The sequence below is a fragment of the Lepisma saccharinum genome, chromosome 12 (assembly GCF_977018435.1).
Source record: "Lepisma saccharinum chromosome 12, izLepSacc3.1, whole genome shotgun sequence".
NCBI classification, from domain to species: domain Eukaryota; kingdom Metazoa; phylum Arthropoda; class Insecta; order Zygentoma; family Lepismatidae; genus Lepisma; species Lepisma saccharinum.
In genome coordinates, this window is record NC_139240.1 from 16,713,947 (window position 1) to 16,741,659 (window position 27,713).

The following is a 27,713-nucleotide window of genomic DNA, read 5'->3' on the forward strand; positions in this document are numbered from 1 at the left end:
TGCATTTCATGAAAAAGAAATACTATTCTGCGCTCACTGTAACAGTTTATTCAGGAAATTGGATTAGGTACAAAGTATCGATCATTATCAAATTCTGCTTTTCATATTTTTGCGAACATGTATTCAGTATCCAGGGCTTTGGTTTTCATATAGTTCTGAAGAAAGATGTGATCCTTGTCTGTGAAGTTACAGCATCGTTTGATCGACAGATGCTTTAATTTGGGTTTGGACTCCAAAAGGCTCATCACGTGACACAGTCTGAAATTGTGGCAGTTGCAGACGTCCAAACACTCCAGCTTATTCCAATAGCTGCCTCCCGTGACTTTGTTGAGAAGTGTCGTCTCCAGCTGAACATTGTGCAGCTCAATCATCACCAAAGTTGAGCAAAGAAGCAACGCTCCCAAACGTGACGTGCCAGATTCAACTTCGCTCACCAGTCTGAGCTCAAGAAGACGAGAGTTGCACCCGGAGCCCAAATCTGACACAGTGAACCCTTTCTGGATCCTGTCCACCAAGTGTAGGCATTCCAGTTGGTGGCAGTTTGCCAATAAGGGTCCTAGCTTCATATCTTCGTAGGTCTCCATGGTGAGCGAACGAAGTCTTCGTCCGTGCGTGTTGATGACGCGCTTGAAGTAATCTCCCGGCTTGAAGTTGTCAAGTGTCAAAACTCTCAGCGCTCTTATGCACGTCTGGCGTGATAGCATCCTGAAGATGTCCTCCAGATATTTTTCTTTCATCAGCAACATGCATATGACTTCTGCATCTGGGCATGCGTAGAGGCTTACATACATAGCTTTTACCACGTCGTCGACAGTGTGTTCTAACGGTGGCTCTAAGGACAAGTCAAGATTCGTTAAATTGTATTGTGGTATGTGGTCATCATCCTTGTGGAGCGTGTACAGCGCCGCGACCAGAAGCGGGTGACGCAGGACTCTCGTCCCGGGAAGGTACAGAAGGATCTCACGTATGTCCACGACGTCCAGAGGGATATTGGAAAGATATAACTCTTTCGGGAAGTAAAGGAGCTTTAGTCCAAGAGAGAATTCCCTTGCGAGGATGTTGTTGTTAAGATAATTGTAAGTTTCGCTCTGAATATTTGGCAGTCTTCCCAGAACAGAGTGGTTCAGCGCCTGGAAGCTAACACTCCCTGCAGGCACGAACCTCAGCTTCCCAATGGAAGTCAAGTTTAATAGGATCTTCATGTCTTCACGAACAGACTCCGGATGGGTAATGAAACCGCAGAACAAAACCTCCCTCATCTTCAAGCAACGGGAGAGATCATCGAAATCCACTGGCGACCAGAACAGAAATCCTACCTCAACTTCTGGGGTGAAAAGGATGTGCTTGTTTCTCTCTTCGTGGCCCCCACATCGGAGCACCACAGCCTCCATCAGGTCCGAGATGATTTTTGCCGGGAACTGATCCAGTGGTCTTCGGTTACTGCCAGCATACGGTGCATCTTCTGATTTGATAACCACGTCGCAGAAGGCTTGCAGGCAACGGTAGTAAAGTGATGCAACCTCGGACAAGGGACCCATTACCTAAGTCAGCATACTGAACAAGTAGTGGGGTTTACGGTACGGACAGCGCAACTTTTAAGTGTAGAAAAGGCGAGGCTATTTGATTGAACAATCAGATTTGCTTATACTTAAAACAAAGCCAAGAGAGGCCTATACCCCAATTCTTCAGGTGTGATATGCTCTGATTTTTAAGAAATTCTGAGTTTCTAGTGTAGAAAAGGCGAGGGCTCAACAGATAGATTTACCCATACTTAAGACAATGCCAAGAGGGGCCTATACCCCAATTCTTCCAGTGTGATATGCTCTTAATTTTAAGAATTTTGAATTCTAGTGTAGAAAGGGTGAAAGCCTCTCAGACAGATTTGCTTATACTTAAAATTATGCCAAGTTCCCATATGATCTTATTGCTTATAGTGTGTTTTTCTGTCAAAATCCCAGGAATTGAATTTTAGTGTAGCTCAGATTGATTCTGCCATGTATATTAATATAAAGCTTATAGTTACTGGGTTCTGAGGCCCAGTGGAGTGTGGTGCATAGCCCCATGGTTTTTATTGCCTTGCAATCAGGAGGCCTCTGGGTTTGAGTCCTGATAAAATGTGAAGCCTCTCCTGATGGCAAAATGTTAATATTGTTGCTTTGTAATCAAAAGGCTCGGGTTTGAGTCCTGATAAAATGTAAAGCCTCTCCTGATGGCAAAATGTTAATATTGTTGTCTTGTAAACAAGGGGCTCCGGGTTCGAGTCCTCATATAATATTTAAGATTGAAAACATGTGGCAAAATAATATGTCCACAAGTGGGATTTTGAGAATAGTTGATATACAACTCCCAGATCTGAAAACCTGGTAAAAAGTGTTTTACAATAATATATTGTACAAAAAACTGAATTTTCTTATTTTTTCATGTTTTATAACCACCTCCTCAATACAATAGGAGAAGAGCGGGTAAGCATAGTTAATTGTTTGCGTGCTTTGCCGGCACGCAAGAGACACGCTAGAAGGGAACATTAATGATTTTTCTGTATGATTCACTGAAGGGGTCATTAATCTTTCAGCACGACAGGGGAAAAAGTGTAACAAATTCCTAGTCATGCAAGACAACATGTAAAAGTGTAACAAAGATTATTGAGATAAAGATACATATTTTCACACAGTGGCAATGAACTGTACCCCCCTCATGCTAAAAGCAATTCTGTTCAGATAATATGAGCCTAGGCAAAGACTTAGAAAATATTATGGCAGTTCAAAATCCAATTTTGTCTGCATAAGGGTCTCAGAACCCAGTAAAATATGGGCATATTCTATTTGGAGACGTGTTAATATTGTGGCATTGTAATCAGAGGCTTTGGGTTCGAGTCCTGATATAAGATTGAAATATATGCAACTGCCCACACATAAGATATTCACTGCTAGCTGATAAACAGTTGAGGTTTGTATGTTGTACATCAGCAAAACTATCACCAAAACCTAGTTACTGCTGTTGTTTGGGTATAAAAGCACCAGCTCAGCCATTAACTGCTGAACCCAACTGATATTTTTATTAAGTATAAAGTTTGGAATTGAAGCCCAGAAAATCTTATATAATAAACAACAAGAAAAAATGCCAAAACAAAAATATTGCAATCAGTGTAATAAAAATATATCTAGTTCTCATTGGGCTAGGCATTGCCGTATTTGTAACTCTAGGAAATGCAGAAAGGCCATGAAAATATGTCCAAGATGCCATAAAATATTAAGCAAGGCATATTACAAATGGCATAAGTGTAATTCTTATGTACAGTCATCAACATTGCCCCCACAACCATCCACATCTGGTCTGAAAAGGAAGCATGAAACACCTGTTAATGCCAGAGCAGCAAAGCAGCCACGCTATGAACCACCCATACATAGCAGTTTTAATGCCCAACTTAGGGATTACCAGTTTGTATCAGAGCCAAGATGCGGCATTAAGAATTTCTTGAACAGTATAAATTCTGATCTGCAGGCAATTCTTAATGCACAAAATGGCTCTTATAAGCTATCCCTCAAATTGTTTGTACAATATAAGAAACCAAATGGCACAAAATTTACACAGCCCCACATAACAGAAACTGTACCTGTATATTCAAATGCAAATTCAGACACAATAATAAGCAGCTTGATAAATCAACTGAACATCAAACACTCTGAATTTGCAGCAAAAGAGTCCGGATGGAGCCTATGCGGTTCATCACACAAGTTATATGTTAATATTTCTGAATTCACTCCTTTACAAGGATCTACTTATGTACCATTGCCTGCCAATATCAAAAACAAAAGAGCCGTGGTCAATATAAAAAATGCCGACCAGAAATGCTTTTTGTGGTGTATATTAGCTGCTTTGTATCCAGTTTCAAAGGATCCTCAGAGAATAACTTATTACAAACAACATGAACATCTTTTTGACGATGTAATGGAGGGTTTGGAATATCCAATGTCAGTTCAGAATATTGATAAATTTGAAAAAAGGGCCAAGCACATCAATGGCAAACAATTATCTATTAATGTATTTATTTGTTCCACTGGCAATTGCCCGATAGCACCTCTCAGAATCAGTACAATTGATGATGAATCTGCTATTCCGATTGATCTGCTCTTAATTGAAGGGGATGATACATACCATTACACTCTGATACATAATCTTGAAGCTTTAGTGAGAACACAACTAGACAAAACTCATACAATATTTAAGTTGTGCAGAAGATGTTTAACTGTATTTGATGGTCAAAAAATGGTGAAGGGGGTTCGGGAAGAGAATGCAGAAATTGCTAAAAACAAGTTAATTGAGCATCTGAAATACTGTGGCAACCATAAACCTGTTCATATGGTGATGCCCAATCCAAGTGAAAAAGCAGAATTCAAAAAGTATGAAGCCTTGTTGGAACACCCAGCATATATTGTCTGTGATTTCGAATCGAACCTCAAACCTATTGCATTCTGTAGCCCAGATCCAGAAGAATCTGCAATTACACCATACCAGCTACATGAACCTTCCAGCTTTTGTTCTGTGGTTATACGGGATGGTGTAGCTAGTGAGCCATACTTATACAAGGGACCAAATGCCATCAAAGAATTTGCACATAGAATAGAAAATGTGTGCCGTGACATAGCATCTAACATCTTATTAATATCAAAGCCTATGTTGCCTTTAACAGAGGAACAGATTGAGGATTTCAACAATGCAGAAAAATGCCCGGTATGTGATTCTGAATTTTCAGATACAAATATCAAGGTGAAACACCATTCTCATACAGATGGTCGATATATACAGGCCCTGTGTAATAGCTGTAATATTAAGATCAAGAGACCAAGATTTATCCCCATATTCTGCCATGGAGCATCCAATTATGATTTCCATCATCTGATCAGGTACGAGGGGTTTGACAAGCAGAATTTAAATATTTTAGCTGAAAATGATGAAAAATATATATCTATTAGCAAGATAATTAAAGTTGATGGTGTTCCTATTCACATAAGATTTCTTGATTCTTACAGATTTTTACCTGCTAGCCTGGCTACACTGGCCTCTCAATTATCTGATGATGACTTGAAAATCACACGTGTATTGTTTCCAAATCAGGACCTGAAATTAATTAGGCGGAAGGGTGTATATCCATATGACTATGTTACAGATTTTTCTAAATTTGATGAGTGTTCCCTGCCACCACAAGAAGCATTTTATAGCAAAATCAGAGGATCTGGAATCACTGATGAAGATTATCACCATGCCCAGTTGATGTGGAACAATTTAAAATGCCAGACATTTGGTGATTATCACATGGCTTATTTGAAACTTGATGTCACCCTCTTAGCTGATATATTGCAGGCATTCAGAAAATCTTCCATGCAAAATTATGGACTGGACCCAGTGTATTTTTACAGTGCCCCGGGCCTAGCATGGGCTGCAACGTTTTTCAACACCAAAATGCAATTGGATCTGATCCCAGATCAAAATATGTATCTGTTTATGGAGGAATGTATAAGAGGGGGGATGGTGCAATGTCCCCAGAGATATGCCAGAGCAAATAACAAATACATGCCTGATTATGATCCAACACGGCCATCAAATTATATAGTGTATGCGGATGCAAACAACCTCTATGGTCACGCCATGATGGATAAATTGCCATATGCAGGGCTTGAGTGGGTTGAAGATTTCAATATTGAGGATCTTCAGGATTTTGATGACAGTGAACATGGCCTCTTCTTAGAGGTTGATCTGACAATTCCTGATCATTTACACAACAAATTTTCTGATCTGCCCCCAATTCCCGAGGTTCAGTGCTCACCTGGCTCTAAACAGAAGAAGCTCATGACGACACTGGAGCCAAAACAGGGTTATGTCATATATTATAAAAACCTCCAGTTCCTGATGAAACATGGTGTCCAAGTGACCAAAATTGGAAAAGTTTTGAGGTTCAGGCACTCAAGATGGTTGAAACCATACATTGATACAAATACAAAGCTTCGAACATCTGCAAAAAGCGAATTTGATAAGGGCTTGTTTAAATTGATGGTGAATTCAGTGTATGGCAAAACAATTGAAAATGTCAGGAAACATACCGATGTTAAAATAATTACTGACCCCAGCCGGAGCAAAAAATTGGTTGCAAAGCCCAACTTCAATTACAGAAGAATTTATGATGAGTACATGGCACTTTTCAACATGATGAAAACAAAAATCAAGTTTGATAAACCTATTTATGTAGGGGCTGTGATATTGGAATTGTCCAAATTACATATGTTAATATTGTATTATGAGGTGTTGAAACCTTTTTATGGTGATCGTGTAAAATTATTGTACATGGACACGGATAGTTTTATTCTTGATATTCAAACAGAAGATGTTTATCAAGATATGTCTCAGCCTGAATTGTTTCAATACTTTGATACCAGTGAACATACAAGAATTCAACCCCACAACAAAAAGGTGCCTGGCAAGTTAAAAGATGAGACACTTGGTGATGTTATTGTGGAATTTGCTGGGTTAAGAGCCAAGATGTACAGTTTTGAAACATGTAGTGGTGTTGTTGCCAAAAAGGCCAAGGGCGTTGGCAGAGTTACTGTGGAAAAAGAGCTTGTATTTGAAGATTACAAAAATTGCATCAAATCACAGAGTTCAATCAGAACATCAGAAAATAGAATTCAGAGTGAGAATCACTTGTTGACTTCAAATATTGTAACAAAAGTGGCTCTGGACCCACATGATGATAAGAGATGCATTTTGTCATGTGGCACACATACTTTACCTTGGGGGCATTGTGATTTGAAAAGTGGGAAACAATGCCCAATTCCAGAGCATGATTTGAAATAAATAAACATGCCTATGAACTTATTTGGGTTCAAAAAACAGGCTATTATGGACCTGCCGACACCACAACCCTCTTCTGATTTACAATCTGTAATGTCTAAACTGAGTGGCTTGTTAATTATTCATCTGAACAGCATACTTACAGATAATGATGATGAAACAGGCAAAACATTGTACATATTTAACAATAATTTAAATCATTACCAATTACCTGTAGGTGGGCAATTGCAATTTATTACAACCCCTGAGGGTGATGTTAAAATTTCAGTAGGGAGAAATATTTATAGAATCAAGCACTCAAACATGATTTCTGGCACTGTTTATACTGTTTCTGCTGGTGACTGCTTATATATTGAGGTCCCTGGATCCTATGACAAGCTTATACCCTTTTTTATAGAATTAAGAATCAGATACTCTATAATAAATAACCATTAAAAGAAAATGCCTAATGATATATTTGGCCATACAAGACATGAAGATCACAGTGATGAGATTCTGATGCTTGATGTCAGAGTCAAGAAATTGAGAAGTGATTTACAAGCTTTACAGACCACACTCAATGCCAGTCTTCAATTAGAAATTACAAATTTGCAATCACAATGCATGGACCCTCTTCTTAAAATTGATTCTGAACTCAAATTGCTGCTTCAGAAATATACTGATTTGGCCACATTGGATAATTTTCAAAGTTTAGAAGAAGCTGTAGCAGCTCTTCAAGCCAAATTTAAGACCCAGGCTAACAACTCCGAGCAATTGAAACAGCAATTGGAAGAGCAGATAAATAATGTCCAGACACAGCTCCAAACAATTGTCAAAAGCATAAAATCACAAGAAGATTTTGATCTAGTGATTTCCACTCTAAAGGAACAGATTCAGTCACTCCAGATACCTAATCTGGACCCTCTGAACAATGCCATAGCCGAGGTTAAAGAAAAAATTGAGACACTTGAAAATTTTATGAACAACTTGCCATCTTCTGATGCTTTGAATGCAATAACTCGGAGTGTTGCCAACATCAAGCTGCAACTTGAAACATATGAAGATTTTGGAAAAATTCAAAGTACTATAACCCATCTTGAAGGTACCATAGCAGCAATGCAAAGTGATTTGGCAAATGTACAAGAAACTCGCTTGCCTGGGATTGTAGACACACTTGTCAGTGTCCAGCAACAGATCACAAAGCTTGAAAACCTCAACACTGAATCTGAGCTATCTCATTTTCATCACTTGATAGATGATATCCAAACAAAACTTGAAATTTTACAACAATCAACACCCACTCAGGCAGATATAGCCCTGCTCCAAAATGCTATGCAAAATGTGGCTGATGCTACTGAATTAAACAATGTGAAATTGGCACTTGAATCTTTGCAGAATACAGTATCAAATCTCCCTACATCACAGGAACTTAAAAATATTAAGAGGGCAGTGAATCGCATATTGAAATCAGAAGATATCAAGAATATCCAGACAGAGATCAAACAACTCACTCAGACAGTGGCCACTCTTCCAACCAATCAACATATTAATGAACTGCATGCCCTGTTTGAGGATATCAGAAGACAAGTCCATGATCTTACTGCTCAAAATTCAAAATTGGCAGTTGTTGAAAATTTGCAACAAATTGTAGCTAATATCAAACAACAGCTAGGGACCATGGAATCCAATCAAGCAAATGCTCTGTCTGTTTTTGCCACCCAGCTACAAGAAATTGTGCAACAATACAAGAGACTTGCTGTGGACGTAAAAATCAAGCCAGGCCACGATGATGTTGTTAGGACCATCAATGAGCACCTTGAATCTGTAACAAGCAGATTGCTCACAGCAGAAAAAGAAATAACGGGCATAATCGAGAATCCAAAACATACAGTAATTCTTGAATTGTACAGCATCCCCAACAAAGAATATGATTCACCATTTACACCAGGTGGCAAAATATATATGCTGTCCCCTGCACAATTTTATTACCAGTTTTTTGTTGGGGGCACACTGAGACCAATCAAGATCAAATATTGGCATCAGCCACAGTCACACCACTACCCCACCTTATCAATAACAAATGCTGACAACAAAGTGAAAATCACCAGTGTAGAGTTAGAGGATTTTACAGACCCCAATACATTAGAAACAGCATATGTTGAAGATGATGGCTCTCTGGAATTTAAAATACAAATAGGGGACAAATTATATTTAGAAAATCCTGTAGTCTCAGCTGCTGAACACCCCATAGTTGCAATATTCTTGTTTTCATATCATGTCTAGACAAATTATTGTTGATGAATTACACAGACAAGCCAGACATAACTTTAAGAGACTCCCAGTAGTCACAAAAGGCATAGATGATTTATGGCAGAGCGACTTGATTGAGTTGTCAAGTGGACAGTTGAAAAACTTAGACAAAATCAACAAGGGCTACAAGTATCTACTCACTGTCATAGACACATTTTCAAAATTTGCCTGGGCTGTGCCACTCAAATCCAAGACTGGAAAATGTGTTACAGAAGCCCTCAGGACAATCATCAATCATTCAGGAAGATCACCGCGCTATTTGCAAACAGATAATGGCAAAGAATTTTATAATTCAGTGTTCCAACAATTTATTAAAAGCCAGTCAATAAAACATTACTCGAGTTACAGTGATCTCAAAGCCTCAATTGTAGAGAGATTCAACAGAACCTTAAAAAATCTTATGTATAAACAATTTACACTTCAAGGTAATTATAAATGGGTTACAATCCTTCCAGAACTTCTACATAAATATAACAACTCGGTCCATTCCACAATCAACATGAAACCCTCTGAAGTAACTTCATCTGATGAGCAAAAATTGATCAGGACTGTTTATTATCCTAGATACCAGCCAACAACAAGAAGGGCCAAATACAGGGTAGGCGATCAAGTAAGAATCAGCAAATATAAGCACTTATTCAAAAGAGGCTTTACGAGAAACTGGAGCACCGAATTATTTACAGTGGTTCAAGTTAAACCTGGGACCCTTAACACATATATAATAAAAGATCACCGAGGAGAAATTCTCAAAGGCAGGTTCTATGAACAAGAGCTCAGCAAAACTAAACAGCCCGACACATATCTCATAGAAAAAATCATCCGCAGAAAAGGCAACAAGTTATTTGTCAAATGGCTGGGTCATCCGGAAAACAGCTGGATCGATGCAGACAAAGTGATAATATGAGCACCTGGGATGTTATAAAGAGGCTGCCAGAACCTGAACAACAGAATAAGAGAAATGGAGTGCTGCTGCCTGATAATATTAGGTGTCTTATTGTTGGGCCATCAGCTTGTGGTAAAACTACACTAATGGTTGATAATTTTTTATTGGCACCCAACTGGTTAGACTGGAAAAACAGGCACTTGTATGTTTTCTCAAAGAGCTTGGAACAATTAAAATATCAGCAGCTCATGAAGCTATATGATGGACTGGATATTGCCACTTTTGAACCGGATGTTAAGCCACTTCATGAATGTCTCGATAATTCTGTTGTTGTGTTTGATGACATTATACTGGATAATCAAAACAAGGTTAGAAACTTCTTTACACAGGGCCGGCACAAAAACATTGATTGCTTCTACCTGGCACAGACTTTTTCTAAAATACCGAAGCAACTGATCCGAGACAACAGCAATTTTATATGTGTGTTTCATCAGGATCATACCAACCTCAAACACATACACGATGAATATGTAGGTGGGGACTTGAGCTACAATGATTTTTCCAAATTTTGCAGCAAGTGCTGGAACCAGGACAGTTATGGGTTTGTCACAATTGATATGACAAGAACACCTAATAGTGGCAAATACAGAAATAAAATCAACGATTTTCTAGACGTTGAGACATAAATAAACAACCATGAAACGACCAGTCATTGATGATCTTAAGTTAAGAGATTATCTTGTAAAAAGATTTAAGGGATGGAAATCAGAGAACCGTGGAATTTATGAAAAACACAAACAAACAGAACAGCCTGTAATTGATGCTATTAATAATTTAGGTAAGAATATCAAAACTGTTACAGAGCAAAATCAAGATTTGATCACAGAGCTTGTGCCTGTAGCTGCAAGGAACATATTAGATTATCCATTCACCCCACTTTCCAGTATTCATACACCTAGTCCTGTTGCTCCTAGAAGAATTGAAGCTACTCTGGATCCTATTGAATTGGGTCTTCTTGCTCAAAAATATTTAACCACACCTAAAGACAACAAAGATGAGGTGTTTGGCTTATATGCTGACACAGAGCTTGATGGCAGCATTATTCATAGAATCGGTAATTTCAGAGTAACTTTTATGGGAGATGATATAATTGTATATTCAGAATCTCGTCTCGGAGAAAAAGGTGCTTTTGTTAAGTACACCGGCACACCTGGATTGTGGGAACTGATGACTAGGAAAAGGCCTGGCAGCTATACAGATCAAGATTATGAACATTACAAAGAAATATTAATAAAATCAGATGCTCTATACCAGAACAATGATCCCACACAAAAAAGAGTCAAGTCTAGCAGTGGGGCAAAATACAATAATTTAATCAAGCCCATATGGTCACAGATCAAGACTGGCAGTGGAATCAAACAATACAACACCCTGCCTAAAGAATTTGTGTGGGTTGATGATGTCAGGAAACTTGTGGATAGGTTATTGGTAATAGCTGGGGAGGAAAATGCTGGGAACCACAATTTTTACAATGAAAAGGTTGGAATTATGGACATGATAAGTACAAAATTGTCTAATTTTATAGTGAATGACACTAAAGGGATTGGATATCTCATAAAAATTATTAATACTCTACCCCCCAAATTTTGGAATGTCTCTGAGGGTCGGGGCCTGGTTAATGACATTATAAACAAGCTGCCAATTGAACTACACATTCCAGGCTATCAGTATTGCGGTCCAGGCACAAAATTGGACCATAGATTAAACAGAGGGGACCCTGGTGTAAATCCCCTAGATGCTGCTTGTAGAGACCATGACATAGCATACAACACACATTCTGATCTTGACAAAAGACATGTTGCAGACAAGAAATTAGAAGAGGCTGCATTTGGTAGATTTGTAAGCAAAGATGCTTCTTTGAGTGAAAAAATAGCAGCATTGGGAACCACCATAGCTATGAGCACCAAACAAAAACTGGGGTGGGGGTTGTAAATATGTATATAATAAACCTACAATGAAGGCCAAGAGTGTTATGTATCAAATACCTTATGCAGGTCTCAAATCTCTTAAAACTATTGACAGTCTCTTGACCAAAAAGCAGCGCAAGAAAAAAAGCTCTTGTATTGCAAAGGGACATGGTATGAAATTGTTGCTTAGTACCCCCCAATTAAAAAAATTACAGCAATCAAGAAAAAAATCACATGTAGGGGGATTCATATTTACCATCCCTGCCATCTTAGCTGCTCTCGGGGCTGTTGGGAGCTTGGCCGGGGGTTCAGCTGCCATAGCAAAAACAGTAATAGATGCCAAGAAGAATAGGGCAGAATTAGATGAGCAGAGGCGCCATAACCTCGCCATGGAGAAAAAAGGCAAAGGTGTTAAGAGAGCCATGAATAAGTTTAAAAAAAACAAGTGCCGCTTACAAACCAAGATATTGAAGCTTTAATCAAGCCATTGGGCATCAAACATTTTAGAGGTGTGTACATGTCTGATTCTTTACCAGAGCAACCACTCAACAAAGAGTGTGGCATTGTTAATTTGGATGAGTACAAAAATCAGGGCACTCACTGGATCTGTTATCTTAAATATTTAAAAGATGAGGCATTTGTGTTTGATTCATTTGGAGGTGTTCCACCTGAAAATTTAGTAAAATATCTAAATTCAGCCAATCTTTATTACAATAATGCCCGTGTTCAAAACTTCAAAGATGTTAATTGCGGACATTTGTGTTTATCTGTTCTCAGATATATGTCTCAAATAAATAAACCATCAATTGAAAATTTTCAAAAAGCCTTGTGGTATCTGAAACATCATGGGAGTATTCCATCTCACCAGCCAAAATTCAATATTGAAGCTCAGATTACATGATGATATAGTGTATCCCAAAACAATAGCTCTCAGAGCATTTTATGGCATGTACCTGATCCCTAATATTACGCACCACAACAACACAATTGCAGTTGGGGATCAAAAAATTGTCATCACTCCAGGGCAGTATAATCTGTCCACTCTAAATGCTCAATTACCCAGAGGTGTAGTTTTAAGTCAAAATTCTGTCACTCACAGAGTAGAGATTGTATCTGCTACAGAAACAGTGCATCTGGGTACTATAGGAGAGCTGTTGGGATTTGAGAACAACACAAAACTTGAACCGGCCATCAAACACACTGCTATGAATATACCCAAATTCTTAGCCATAGAGACTCTGAATATTCACTGTAATGTGGCTGAGGGTATGATCACCAAATCAAATGGCATAGGCACTCACAAACAAACAGGCATCATTGCAACATTCAAACCTAATTCCGAATTCATGGAGCCAATCATCTACAATCCATCCCCAACATTATATTTTCCTGTGTGCCATAACAGAATAGATTACATTGAATTGATGGTCACTAATGAAAAAGAAGAATTAGTTGATTTTGCTGGAGCCACAACAACTGCTATCATAGAGATTAATATTTAAATAAAAATACATACAATGGAAAATATTGAGAGTTATGAGCTACAATCATTCCCCCCAAACAGGAGGACATTTGCAAATTTAAATCAACCCAACACGGAGGTTGAGGTTGATCTTGATGTAGGGGATGGCTTTATACACCCTCACAGAGCAGATCTATACATCAAATTTGATGTTGTAAAGCTCGATGGAACAGATTATCCGGCAAATTCAAATATAAGATTGGTAGATAATTTTGTGCCGCATCTGTTCTCTGAAATTGAGATCAGAAAGCATGGCGTTGTTATAAACAGAGTGGATTATCCAGGCATTACCTCCACGGCTTTGGCCACTCTAAAATTATCCAAAACCGAGGCTTCTTACTACAAAATAGGTGGATTTGAGGCTGGTGATAAGATATTATCCAAGAACCACACAGTGCTGTTCCCGATGCGCCTGTTGCCAGGATTCTTCTCGGATTACAAAGAAATTATGTGGAAGGGTGGTTTAAGAATTACATTTAGAAGAGCTGCCAATGATAATAATGCTTTGATGAGGTACAGCACATTAAACCCTACGGGGGAAGCTATGCCCAATACCTTACCTGATGAGGGCAAGTGCATTATTCAGACTATGGAGTTAAGAATCCCCGTTGTTGAGTATGAAGCCAGTTACGCTCTTAAATACAAAGCTGATATCCTAAAAAATCCGCAAATTCCTCTGCAATTTTATACATATCAATGCGTACAGAAGCCCGCATCTGGTACCTATTATGAGTTTGATGCTACAAATTCATTCTCCAGTATTCAATACGACATGCCTGATTTTGTGGTGGTATTGTTTCAGACTGGAAGACACAACAATCAGGAAAAAAATTCAAGTAGATTTGATAACTGCAACATCAAGAACATTTATCTTAAAAATGGCAGAAATGAGGTCTTTCCTAGAGAAAATTACAATTTAGACATGTCCAAGGATGATTTCCTCAAATTATATGAGGCTTTTTCGGCTTTCAAAAGGGTCACTACTGGCAGTACTGATATGTATTACTCACCAGATGAATTCAAAACACGGAGACCCATGTTTGTAATTAACACTTCAAAAAGGAAACAAGTTGTGGTCAATGACAGAACAAACATTAAAATTATCTGTGAATTCCACGAGGCTTTACCCGAAGACACCATTTGTAGCGTTATTCTCATAGGAGAAAAATCATATGTTTATGATGTAAGAAATGAGAGAGTCACGGAGCAGTTCTAGAAGATATTTGTTCTATTATCCTGTTGTACAATACACAAACCTCAACTGTATTATCAGCTAGCAGTGAATATCTTATGTGTGGGCAGTTGTATATATTTCAATCTATGAGGACTCGAACCCGGAGCCCCTTGTTTACAAGACAACAATATTAACATTTTGCCATCAGGAGAGGCTTTACATTTTATGAGGACTTAAACTTAGAAGCCTCCCGATTACAAAGCAACAATATTAACATTTTGCCATCAGGAGAGGCTTCACATTTTATCAGGACTCAAACCCAGAGGCCTCCTGATTGCAAGGCAATAAAAACCATGGGGCTATGCACCACACTCCACTGGGCCTCAGAACCCAGTAACTATAAGCTTTATATTAATATACATGGCAGAATCAATCTGAGCTACACTAAAATTCAATTCCTGGGATTTTGACAGAAAAACACACTATAAGCAATAAGATCATATGGGAACTTGGCATAATTTTAAGTATAAGCAAATCTGTCTGAGAGGCTTTCACCCTTTCTACACTAGAATTCAAAATTCTTAAAATTAAGAGCATATCACACTGGAAGAATTGGGGTATAGGCCCCTCTTGGCATTGTCTTAAGTATGGGTAAATCTATCTGTTGAGCCCTCGCCTTTTCTACACTAGAAACTCAGAATTTCTTAAAAATCAGAGCATATCACACCTGAAGAATTGGGGTATAGGCCTCTCTTGGCTTTGTTTTAAGTATAAGCAAATCTGATTGTTCAATCAAATAGCCTCGCCTTTTCTACACTTAAAAGTTGCGCTGTCCGTACCGTAAACCCCACTACTTGAACAAGTTACAACAAATATAAATTGATTTAAAACCTTATGAACGCCAAGCAGTGCAAGCAACAATATTTGCTTTGATTTTTTCACTAATAGAATACGAGCACTATTCAGAAATCAACTTCCGATTGGCTCGTAAAAAGCAATACACAACCGCAGTCCATTTGCTTCAACAGTGCGCTAGTAAGAACTGACGAACATGGACACTCGTATTACAGCTCCCGCCAGTTGTGAGGTGCGTGGTGTGATTAGATTCCTTCAAGCAGGAGCCAATGCAGCCGAAATTCATCGTCGATTGTGTCCTGGAAATTTCAGGAAATTCCTCGAAGAATTGTGAAATGGCATTTTGCTGGCACAATATCTTCAATTTGTCGGACGAGTTCATCGGTCACAATTGAAGATCTTCCTCATTATGCACAGCTGCACGCCTAGCCTTAAATTTTTTCTTCACCACTCTTTCACAGCACTATCACTCGTAACGCCACTATGATAAACACGGCACAATCAATGATGAATTCTGGCTGCGTTGGCCCCTTCTGCTTGAAGGAATCGACTCACACAACGCAACTCTCAACTCGCGGGAGCAGTCATACGAGCATCCATGTTCGCCAGTTCCTACTCGCACACTGTTGAAGTAAATGGACTGCGGTTGTGTGTGGAGTGCTATTACTAGAGGCACATATTTTTGGTAAATAAAAAAGCAAAATTTCGGTACAAAAACAGAGTCGATTTCGGGTTCAAAAGCGGTAAATAAAATACAATTTCGGTGTTATAACGGTGAATAATCACATCAAAAGTGCTATATAAAATGACATTTTGGTTTTAAAATTGTGAACATAATCCTAAATTTGATTTAAAAACTGCACTTACTACACAAAATAAACATATCCCTTCTAATAGCACATTTGTGTCATTACCAGAGTATTAAGTTTATTCCTGTGTAAAGGGGTCCATTTTTACTTCTCAAATATTTACAGCAGAAATAAGCAATTTTCCGTGAATTGCATAACTCACAGGATACTTCAGACTTCAGAAAGTGTCGCGTCGGTATATAAACGGTAAATTTCGTGTTTAAGAGTATATTTTGCATTTTGCAGTTCATTTCGCATTATTTCGTGACAAAACAGGGTAGAAAAATGCGCCTCACACCTTTCAGAAACATGAAAAATGAACATTACAGCATGTTATTTCATATTTCGTGTTTTCGTCAAAAACGAAATTTGCATGCCTCTAGCTATTACACATTACTGCTGGCTACTGCGCATGCGCCATGTCGCTGCGGTTGTGTATTGCTTTTTACGAGCCAATCTTAATAGCCCTCGTATATTGCGTTTAACTCTAGCCGTGTCCGAAAGGTAAAAGACAGTACTTGAAGGGATGATACTTCGAGTATGGTTTCGTAGTTCAGTCTTGAAGCCTTGGACTTGAAAGTCTTTCGAATGACACTTCGACTGCAACGCCAAATAGGACCAGTAGATAAAGCTAAGAACACGTTGTTTTTCCCGCGTTTAATCACTGCTTTTCACTACAGAAATCATAGCATTTAAAAAGTTCTCATACTTATATTTTCACACCATCTGGCTGACTTTCAGCTTCCACGATTTCAAACAAATGAACATCAAGTGCACGAGTCAAGTATTCAAGCCTGCGTGCGGCATGCTACGGTTTCGATTAAAATTAATGCTAATAAGTCACGTTATACATTTATTGGAACTCGAAATGTTATTGGTTCGGTCGAGCACACTAATACAACAATTAAAATAAATGATGATGTAATACCTAGAGCTCAAGTAGTTAAAAGTCTTGGAGTAATAATTGACACTCGTCTATCATGGGATGAGCATATTAGCTGCCAAATCAATAAATCATTTGGAACACTTAGATTCTTGTTTAAATTTAACAAACTATTATCTTCAGAAATCAAGCAGCGATTAGTTGAAACACTAATATATCCATTTCTCGACTATTGTGACGTAGTGTACTCTGGTAGAATAAATAAAACTTTACAAGCAAAAATTCAAAAATGCCAAAATGCGTGCATGCGGTTCTTATTTTGCATCCCGAGGCGTGAACATATTTTACCTTCAATAAATAATAATAATATCCTCAATATGTACCGTAGGCGACTACTGCATACATATTGCCTTATAAATAAAATTATTACATCTGGCAAGCCGTCGTATCTGGCAGACATGTTGATCCCTCGCACCAGTGTTCACAGCCACCACACAAGAAATAATTTCAAATTTAACCTTCCACTCTGCAACACACAGGCATATCAGTCGTCGTTTTCATAATTTGCTGCAAAAATATGGAGTGCCCTACCTAAGACCATGTCGAGCATATCTAAAATAGAATCTTTCCGAAATGAAGTAAAGAATTTTCTTTTGGTAGAGCAGAGATTGTGTTCAAATACTATGATGTAACTTGTATGTTTATGTTATGTATTTTGTCTACATCCTTTTTTTAAATTTATTTTTTATTCATTTTATTTTTATGTTGTCTTTTCACAATTTTTGTATCATTTTGTTCATACATTTATTACAATTACTTTATCAATAGATTTTGTAACTAAATCATACAGTTTATTGTACACTGTATTAATACTGTAATAACATACGTATAAGAAATGTAAATTTAAATGTAATCGATGACACGGGTTAGGTGGCAGAACAGCCTCAGGCTGAACCTCGTCCACGCAAATAGAGAATAAAGAATTTGAATTTAAACTGCACTTGGTGACGTCACTTCCGACAAGACCTTTTGGACAGAGCCACAGTACAATTCAGTCCACACGAAACTGGAGCTAGCTCCTTGACTTTATACACTCTTGTGAATCTTGCTCAATATATATTTTTGAACCTTGTTTATGTCCCTTTTATGGGAAGGTGTCAAAATGAAACACAAGGTTTCTAGACAACTTAGATGTGCTCTCGCTAATGATGCTAACAATGTTCAAATGAGAATTGTCAGTTCTGAGATATAGGCTTCTGAAAATGGGTTGGAATTTATGAACTAAATTTTGAGGGAGGGGGGTTAAGGATGGATGACTCCATAAATATTTGTGCAGTGTAAGCCCATAGTGTAATATTGCTCATAAATGACGGATGTAGACTCAACAGACAGGTGACTCTGGAAGGTTCTGCCATTGGCTGGGCTTCTGCGCTGGTCGAGCGAGAAGTTTAGCGTGGCAGATCCTTGCCGACTACGAGAGACTTCTGACGTACTGGACACTGGCTGGACAGGCTGAGTATATTGCATTACAGTCTATCGCCCTTTATAGGCCCTCATGGCCGGGTGTAATTTACCTAAAGTCCATTGATTTATTTTGAGTTCTTAAAAGTGCTAGAAAATGAAATTGTTTTAGTTTAGATTTTTTAGGTGGATTGCTCCGGGTCATGTTGGCTGTGGGGGGGATTTGGGCTGGGTTGCGATTTGCTCTGACTCGTGTAGCCTTTACTTACCGACTGCTGACTATCAAATGGGACAAATTAAACTAGGTTAACTGGGAGATAATCCATAGACATTTCTGTTGATTTAATTGTATTTGGAAAGTATAAGTACTAATATGTTTTGTAATAAATATTGGGTTAACGAATATTAAGTTCCAATTGTATACTTTAAGTACCTAATATATGATCATCCACTGCGCCGATAAGACAATCCTCGTCTCACTTCTTTGGTATTAAAGGGGAAACAAGAGACGTAGAGGATTATAAGAGCAGAGCATGGTTTCATGCTGGTTCTATCTCTGGTACTTATGTACATTTGGCTATCAATATTCAATATTTCTAGTTTGGTTAGACTGTAAAATGGTGCGGTAATATGGCTACCTCTCGGAATTATTATACTGTAGATATTACGGGAACAGTGGATGGGAGGAATTTTGGTCCGCCTTTTCCCCCACTTTCTTCAACTCGTAGAGAACATTCTGCTTCGCAGTTGTTAAATGAATTTGTGGGACCCTTACCACACACCCCAGAAAATACCCAAGGACGACAAAGGGAGGGGGAAGATGTAGAAACGTACGTAAAGGTACCTTGTAAACCCCGGTGGGTGAATAAACGCCCAAGTAAGCCTTTGGAAAGTTCGTCGTCGTCTGATGAAGACGAACGAGTATTATATAATAGGTCCGATTTGAGAAAGTTAAATATGGAAATGGCCAAAGAAAATTTGACTCAATTAATAGCTACTGTACCTATAGTTAAGGAAATTAATGCTGAAAGCCTGTATAGATTTCTGTATGTATTGCAGGGTATTAAAGACAGGAAAATGTTTCCTTCTCACGAGATTATGCTCGCAGTTTTACCAAAATTAAATACTGAAATGGGTAAATTATGGATGAAATGTATAATTGAAAATATCCCTTGGAATGATGTATTTCAAATGATCTTAAATAAGTATGCAACTTCTATTGGGAGACAGTATTTATGTAATAAATATGTACTGGGTAATCAAAGAGACAATGAAACTCCATTAGAGTATTTAGACAGTAGAGTTCGAGCTGCTAAGATTTTACAGTATGATATTGATGAAAGTACATTTGTAAGTTATCTTGTGGATAGACTTAAACCTCAGTATTCCCAAAAATTGTATCTAAAGGGGATACCTAATACTTTAAATGGATTGCAGAACGAGTTGAAAGTTTTAGAAAAACTTTCTTATTTGTCCAAAGATTTTTGGGGATTACAAAATATGGAACGACAATTCAAGGCTAAAGGTCATGCATTCAAAGAATATACGCCCAAATATTGTCGTAAATGTTCAGCAAGTGATCATTTTGAGCAATGGTGTCCGATGCATGTGAGAGGTGCTCAATTTGCTTTGCAAGGATTGCGTAGTGACATAGGACCCAGACAAGGTGGTGAAACTAAAGTGACTGCTGTGTTTGTTGACTGTAAAATCAATAATCTGAATTTATTGGCCTGTTTAGATTCTGCGTCAACATATAGTTTAATTAGTGAAAGTCTCTTAGAACGAATAAAGACTAGGGGAACTGTTCGAGAATGGGATCTTGATATGCAAGTGATAGTTGGTAACAACAACCTTATGAATATTAATAAAGGAGTTATGTTAAATGTTGGTCTTGGAAATTTATCGTGGACCACAACTTTTCATGTTTGCAAAAACATACCTTTAGACTTAGTGCTTGGTGTGAGATTTCAGAAACAGTGCCACATGGTGATTAACTATTTAGAACAAATTGTTGGTTTTTCCGGAAGTGATGAGAAAATCCCTATTAAATGGACATCGGCAAGCTTATGCAAAAATTTTCGTGTTTTACAGAATATAGGTCAAAGACAAAGACAAGATCGTCCTTCATTTCCTGTATGTTCTCCTGCCCAGGGTTCAGCCAGCACAGGCCGAGGTGTCGGAGCTCGGTCTTATCAGCGCACGAGAACTGACCAAGGTCAACATGTAGCTTTCCAGCAGGCAGCAGGTGCGAACCAGGAAAACTTCGTCAGAAATGTAAACAATGGTGAGAACTCCTTTCGGAGCCAGTCCAGGACTTCGTGGAGGCCACGAGAGAGAAGGCGTGGACTCGAATCCAGAGCTTCTGATGTTTCTGGCGCATCTTTTGGACAGTTTGCATTAGAGGATACTGAACAACAGTTATGTAAGTTGAAAAGTGAATTTTCTGATGTTATTACTTCTAAGCTAGGACGCTTAAAGAACTTTTCGTATAAAATTAAATTATATGATAATGTTCCGGTACATCGGAGTCCATATTTTGTTCCACCATCTAAACAACAGGAACTAGATGGAGTGATTACTGAATTATTAGAACAAAACATTATTGAAGCATCTTCGTCACCGTACGCAGCACCTTGCTTTGTAATTCCTTCTTCAGGGGGGACTAAAAGACTTATTTGTGATTATTCTGCAGTGAATAAGAAAATAATCTATGATGCGCACCCAGTGGCTAATATGGAAGAAACTATGGCTCAATTGAGTCAGGGGAAGGTATTTTCTGTTATTGATTTGAAAAGAGCGTTCAACCAGGTAAACTTGGATGAATCTAGTAGAGATGTAACAGCCTTTGTAACTCCCAATAATCAGTATAGATATAAGGTCATTCCATTTGGCATTAGTATTGGGCCAAGTTGCATGTCACGAGTTATGAACCAAGTTTTTCATGATTATAAGGGAAGGTTTTTACATTTATTTTGTGATGACATAATTGTTCATAGTGCTAATGAGAAAGAACATCTGGAACATTTACGTTTAGTACTGCAGAGATTACGTGAATATGGATTAACTATTTCCCCCAATAAAAGTTGTTTTTTGGAAAGGAGAATAAAATTCTTGGGATTTATTGTTGGGCAAGGAAATTGTGAAATGGATCCAGACAGAATTGAAGCTATTCAAAATCTCCCTTCGCCGAGAAATTTAAAAGGATTATTAAGATTATTGGGTACCTTAAATTTTTATTCTAAATTTATTCCAGAGTATTCTACTGTAGTAGCTCCCTTAAATGAAATCCGAACACCCAAAATAAAGTTTCATTGGGGTTCTAGGCAACAAGAGGCACTAGAAAAAATTAAAACTCTATTTAGAGAACATGTAATTTTGAAATTGCCTGACTTAAATAAACCGTTTGTTATTCAATGTGATGGGTCTTTGAGAGGATTCGGCTCTTGTCGTTTGCAAACTGATGAAAATAATAATCTGAGACCAGTGGCGTTCTTTTCTAAAAGATTAAAAGAAGTTGATAGAAAACGAACAATTTATGAGATTGAACTTATAAGTTTAATGCAAGCCATATCACGTTTTGAATACTGTTTGAAAATTCAGCCTTTTATTATTCAATTAGATAATATGAGCCTTAGTTATATGGTTAAACAATCTAGGAAATATTCCAAATATGCGAGATGGATGGAGAAACTCTCTTGTTATAAGTTTGAAGTGGTGCACATACCCTCTAAGCAAAATGTGACTTCTGATTTATTATCTCGTATGTATGATTGGAGAGATTATCACACGGAAGAATTAGATTCTGATTATGTTAGTAATGTTAATTTGGCCATGTTGGTAAACCCATTTCATGCCGATACCTTGAAGAAAGAAATGTTGAAAGATCAGGAATTGGCCAATATTATGAGACAAATGGAGCAAGGTATAAATTTCCCAAATTATAAATTGCATCGAGGTTTCTTATACAAAAGAACTAAAGCCAAGAATTTTCCTTATAGGATATGTGTACCAGATAATTTGAAACATCCTTTAATATTATATTATCACACTAATATGCGAACAGGATCTCATGGCAATTGGTTGAAAACACTTAAGCGTCTACAGAGACACGTTACTTGGGAACATATGTCTCAGGATGTTAAGGATTTAGTTCAATCTTGTGATGTATGTCAACGAGCTAAGTGTAAAAACACAACCCCTGAAAATATATTAACGTCTGAAATTGTAACAATTCCTATGAAAAGGTTGTACATAGATATTTGTGGACCATTACCTGTATCTAATGGTTATAAATATATTTTTGTTGTGGTAGATGGAGCATCAAAATTTTGTATATTTGAGCCAATTAGGAAATTGAGTTCAAAGGTATTGATTGATAAATTAGATCATATTTTTATGACTTATGGCTATTGTTATGAGATTGTATCAGACAATGCGTCATATTTTGTATCAAATGCATTTACCAGTTATTTATTTAACCATGGAATTCAGTATATTAGATTATCTGTTGGCAATCCTCAGGCCAATTTAAGTGAAAGATACATACGTACTTTGAAAACTGCCTTAAGATGTTATTATTCAGCAGATCAAACTAAATGGCATGAAGGTTTGAAAAGGATACAGTATAGTTTAAATTGTTCATACCATCATACATTGAAGTATACTCCGTCGGAATTGTTTTTGGGACGACAATTGTGGGATCCATTGGAAGTCCAATGGCAATTATCTGATATGGATTTTAATGTAGCAGATGGTAATTTGCAAGATAAATGGAAAAATGCTATCAGAAATATGCAAAGGGAATGGGAAAAGAGAAAACAATTATATAAGAAACGATATGCACCCATAACGTTTCAAGTCAATGACAAAGTATTAGTTAGGACTAAGATTAAATCTTCCTTAGAGGACAAGATAACTAAAAGCCTTTCTAATATGTACGAGGGTCCATATTTCATAAGTAAATTTCTAACAGAGAATTCAGTTCTGGTTAAGAAAGTTGATGATGACCAGGTATGTTCCAAAGTACATGTACATAAATTGAAAAGATATTTGGAGCCCAGGAGAGGCAATAATAGGTAATTTTATACATGGATCGGCAAGATCTCTATGTAAGGTTAATTAAGGATTCTCCCATTATATAAATGTAAATTATTGTAGATTTGGTGTATGTTGCCTGTATTATAGTAAGAATGCCTGGTTTATGTTTGTAAACCTGTACTGGTACCAGTTTGTTTTCTTTTTCTTTTTGAATATTTACAGGCGATGGAGTTGGAGGGATGACATGCGCAAACCCCTATAACTATTACGAAACCTCGCTCTAAAGCTTGAAACTTGGTTATGTAAGAAGAGTATGTTTGAAATGTGAATTCTAAAAAGATATGTGTAACTCGTAGTACACTATGTGCTAGAAACTTGTAATTTTTGGGGGAGAGGTTGTTTTGTAAGCCCATAGTGTAATATTGCTCATAAATGACGGATGTAGACTCAACAGACAGGTGACTCTGGAAGGTTCTGCCATTGGCTGGGCTTCTGCGCTGGTCGAGCGAGAAGTTTAGCGTGGCAGATCCTTGCCGACTACGAGAGACTTCTGACGTACTGGACACTGGCTGGACAGGCTGAGTATATTGCATTACAGTCTATCGCCCTTTATAGGCCCTCATGGCCGGGTGTAATTTACCTAAAGTCCATTGATTTATTTTGAGTTCTTAAAAGTGCTAGAAAATGAAATTGTTTTAGTTTAGATTTTTTAGGTGGATTGCTCCGGGTCATGTTGGCTGTGGGGGGGATTTGGGCTGGGTTGCGATTTGCTCTGACTCGTGTAGCCTTTACTTACCGACTGCTGACTATCAAATGGGACAAATTAAACTAGGTTAACTGGGAGATAATCCATAGACATTTCTGTTGATTTAATTGTATTTGGAAAGTATAAGTACTAATATGTTTTGTAATAAATATTGGGTTAACGAATATTAAGTTCCAATTGTATACTTTAAGTACCTAATATATGATCATCCACTGCGCCGATAAGACAATCCTCGTCTCACTTCTTTGGTATTAAAGGGGAAACAAGAGACGTAGAGGATTATAGCAGGCAGGATACCATTTAAACAGCTTTCCGACATATCCATGGACCATGAACTGGAGAAACGCAATCTTTAAAAGCAATTTATTCAGTAGTTAGAGCTTGCTAAAGTTTGGGGCGATTTCATAGCAACTTTAGTATTTGCTAAAAGCAACCCTGGCGCCCCAACGAAATTACTTATGAATCTGAAACTTTGTAGGTCTCCTTGTGGGATACGTATTCGCAACCTGTATCAGTTTCATTAAAATCGAAGAGAGATCGAGCAGGAACATAACTTAGGACACTTGACATGGAATGACCCTTGCGTACACGTATTTTACAATATTACAATTTTGTAATGTTTCTATAGGGCAATGAATTTTTTTTCAAGAGAACATTTTCCCCAATTCAAATCAGTCATTAATTCGTTCGTAAACAAGTAGAAAAAGGACAGTTCGTATTCTGAAAGTTTTTGAAGAAACATTATCGAGCATCTAGGATGTTGCAATGTCTTTGAAAGTCGATGCTCAATTGTTTTGTTCATTCTCTGTCACGTATGAAAATATGTATAATTTCGAATTATGGAATAAATTGTTGTTTTATATGAAACGAGCCTGAGTGCATTCTTACCGTGGTTGGTAATGTAGCAAAATTCCCCAACTTAGTAAAGAATTACTAAAACGTAAACCTAAGAACCAACAAAAATTTATCTGGTATGTGCGTATACTTATTTCTTTCCTATAACAAAGAATAATTTCAACGTACATTTGTAAATTTATGAAAACACTGTTGATCCTTTGATAACCAGTTTAAGACTTTTTTACTGAATCCTTTTCAGTTATTGAAAAACAAGTATATTCAAGGAAATAGAAACATTGTACAATATTTTAAATAAATTATTCCTTATTTGCTAACTACCGTAACCAAATAGAAACATAATTTTAGTGCACTAATATTCAAATCATTCTTTGATCGCATAAATATAACATATATTCTCTTGTATTTGTTCAAAGTGTGTTCAATGTTTCTCTATTGTTTACCAAAAAACATTGGCCTATTAGCTACGATAGATCTTTGCTACAGGAATATTCAATGGATCATCCAAAAGACCTATGAGTTTTTATATCCGCTTCTATATGTAATTTGCGTCCTCCTCCGTGGTCGAGCGGGTTAAGGCGTTCAATCGTCTTGAGATCGTTCGCTGCGGGACGGCGTAGGTTCGAATCCGGCTCTGGTCGGAATTTATTCGGCCTACGTATAGGGCCGGTGGCAACCCACCATCGTGAGGAAATTGGGAAGCTCCGAGTGAGTGAGTGTAACCCGGTCGAGAAGACCTACAATAACGGCTGGGGGTTCGTCGGGCTGATCACCCCTCACCCTAATCCTGGTCTAAGACCTCCACGCTATAACAGGTGACGGAGGAACAGTGTGGGAGGGAGACCAGCAGTCGGTAGGTAAGCCAAGGCCCTTCAAGGGCTGTAGCGCTGTGGGTTATGTTATATGTAATTTGCACACACGACGATCAGGGAAAGATAAAATATTTCTGAAATCCTATCTCGCAGGAGCTTCATCGATTCCGTCAGTGCAAATTTAACTTGTTAAAGTAAAATTTTCCTGTGCCAAGAAGTTAGAAATGCGGATTCGATATATTTTTGTTCCAAATGATGCACCTGCTTTAAATTAATCATTAATTAAGCAAATTAACATCCATTTCCTTGCAGGCTTTCAAGAATATTAATTTAATGGGGTTGTAATACTTTCGTAGGATCCCGAGATATTTAGTCTTTTCCAGCTTCTCTTTTGGCACTTTCGGGGTTGAAAACGTGTGTATACCATATCGCTAAATACAGTCTCCAAAATTTAATGTTCGAACTCTCTCTCTCCACTACAGAAATCCCTTGAGAATCTAACATTTAATTAACACCCTCTTTAAATTTAATACTCAATCCTACCACCAAAATTTCCATGCCCATTTTAGACTTACTGTTGATATTGAAGAGTGAATATTACCTACACAAAAACAAGAATTGGATACACCCTTCAATTTAATCCCTCTCTAACTAAAATACCCGCCATAATCTAAGACCTAGAGTTGGCTACTGTCCACCCAACGTTTAATTCCGAATCCCCCCCCCAAGAACCCCCTAAACACTTTCTTTTGTTCATCTAATGGATTAAATACAGTGCATTTAAGGTGTAAAGTGTGTACATATATTTTGGAGAAATATATATAATTGAATTTTATATTATTTAAAGGGGGAAATCCCCCCACAAAAATCTCGATGGCGTAACCTGCGCCATAATCCCCCCGTGGACACCCGTGGTACGGAAAGACGATGAACAGTAACAAGTACGTTACTTGAACATATTAATGAAATTTAACTTTTGATTTACTTTTGTTCTGTAACAAGTAATTTTGTTCACTTCACATGAAAAGCTTGACGCTAGATGGCAGTGCCAAACAAATATGCAACAAACATGAGTTTTCGTGACACAATGAAGGATACGTTTGGACATAAAAAGTAATTTAAAGGTTTTCTTATCGTTTTAAATTACTTGTTGAGACGAAAAGCAAAAGCTGCAAGCTTGCACCAGACTTGAATCAAACTTGATGTATCCACCTGGCATTGACAAGTCACAAGCAACCTAACTCAAGCTTGACAATTTTTGATGTCAAACTGTACGATTATTATATTCTAATGCTGCTTTTCAAGTCAAGTGGTATTCTAAGCTAGAACTTTGTACATTGATTTCGACGTCATATTTAATACCACGCTACATTATATACACAGCATTCTTTACAGAATAAAGATAGCGAAATTAAGTTAATATTAAAGCAGCTCAATTTTTGATTTTGTAATCTTGAAAATACATACGACATTGTCCGACCTTCGCTTGAAATTTAGTTATCCAGGAAGGAAACC

General features: G+C 37.6%; 2 protein-coding genes across 2 annotated transcripts; one reads left to right on the forward strand and one right to left on the reverse strand.

Moving 5' to 3' along the window:
* Positions 1-37: 37 nt before the first annotated feature.
* LOC145996386 (uncharacterized) lies at positions 38-27,713 on the reverse strand. Its single transcript, XM_083132815.1, has 2 exons — positions 27,666-27,713; positions 38-1,554 (listed from the first exon to the last, which is right to left on the reverse strand). The coding sequence occupies exon 2, from the start codon at positions 1,536-1,538 to the stop codon at positions 102-104; it is 1,437 nt and encodes a 478-aa protein (XP_082988941.1). The 5' UTR covers positions 1,539-1,554; positions 27,666-27,713; the 3' UTR covers positions 38-101.
* LOC145996248 (uncharacterized) lies at positions 15,733-24,364 on the forward strand. Its single transcript, XM_083132671.1, has 3 exons — positions 15,733-15,768; positions 20,820-21,150; positions 23,988-24,364. The coding sequence occupies exons 1-3, from the start codon at positions 15,733-15,735 to the stop codon at positions 24,047-24,049; spliced, it is 429 nt and encodes a 142-aa protein (XP_082988797.1). The 3' UTR covers positions 24,050-24,364.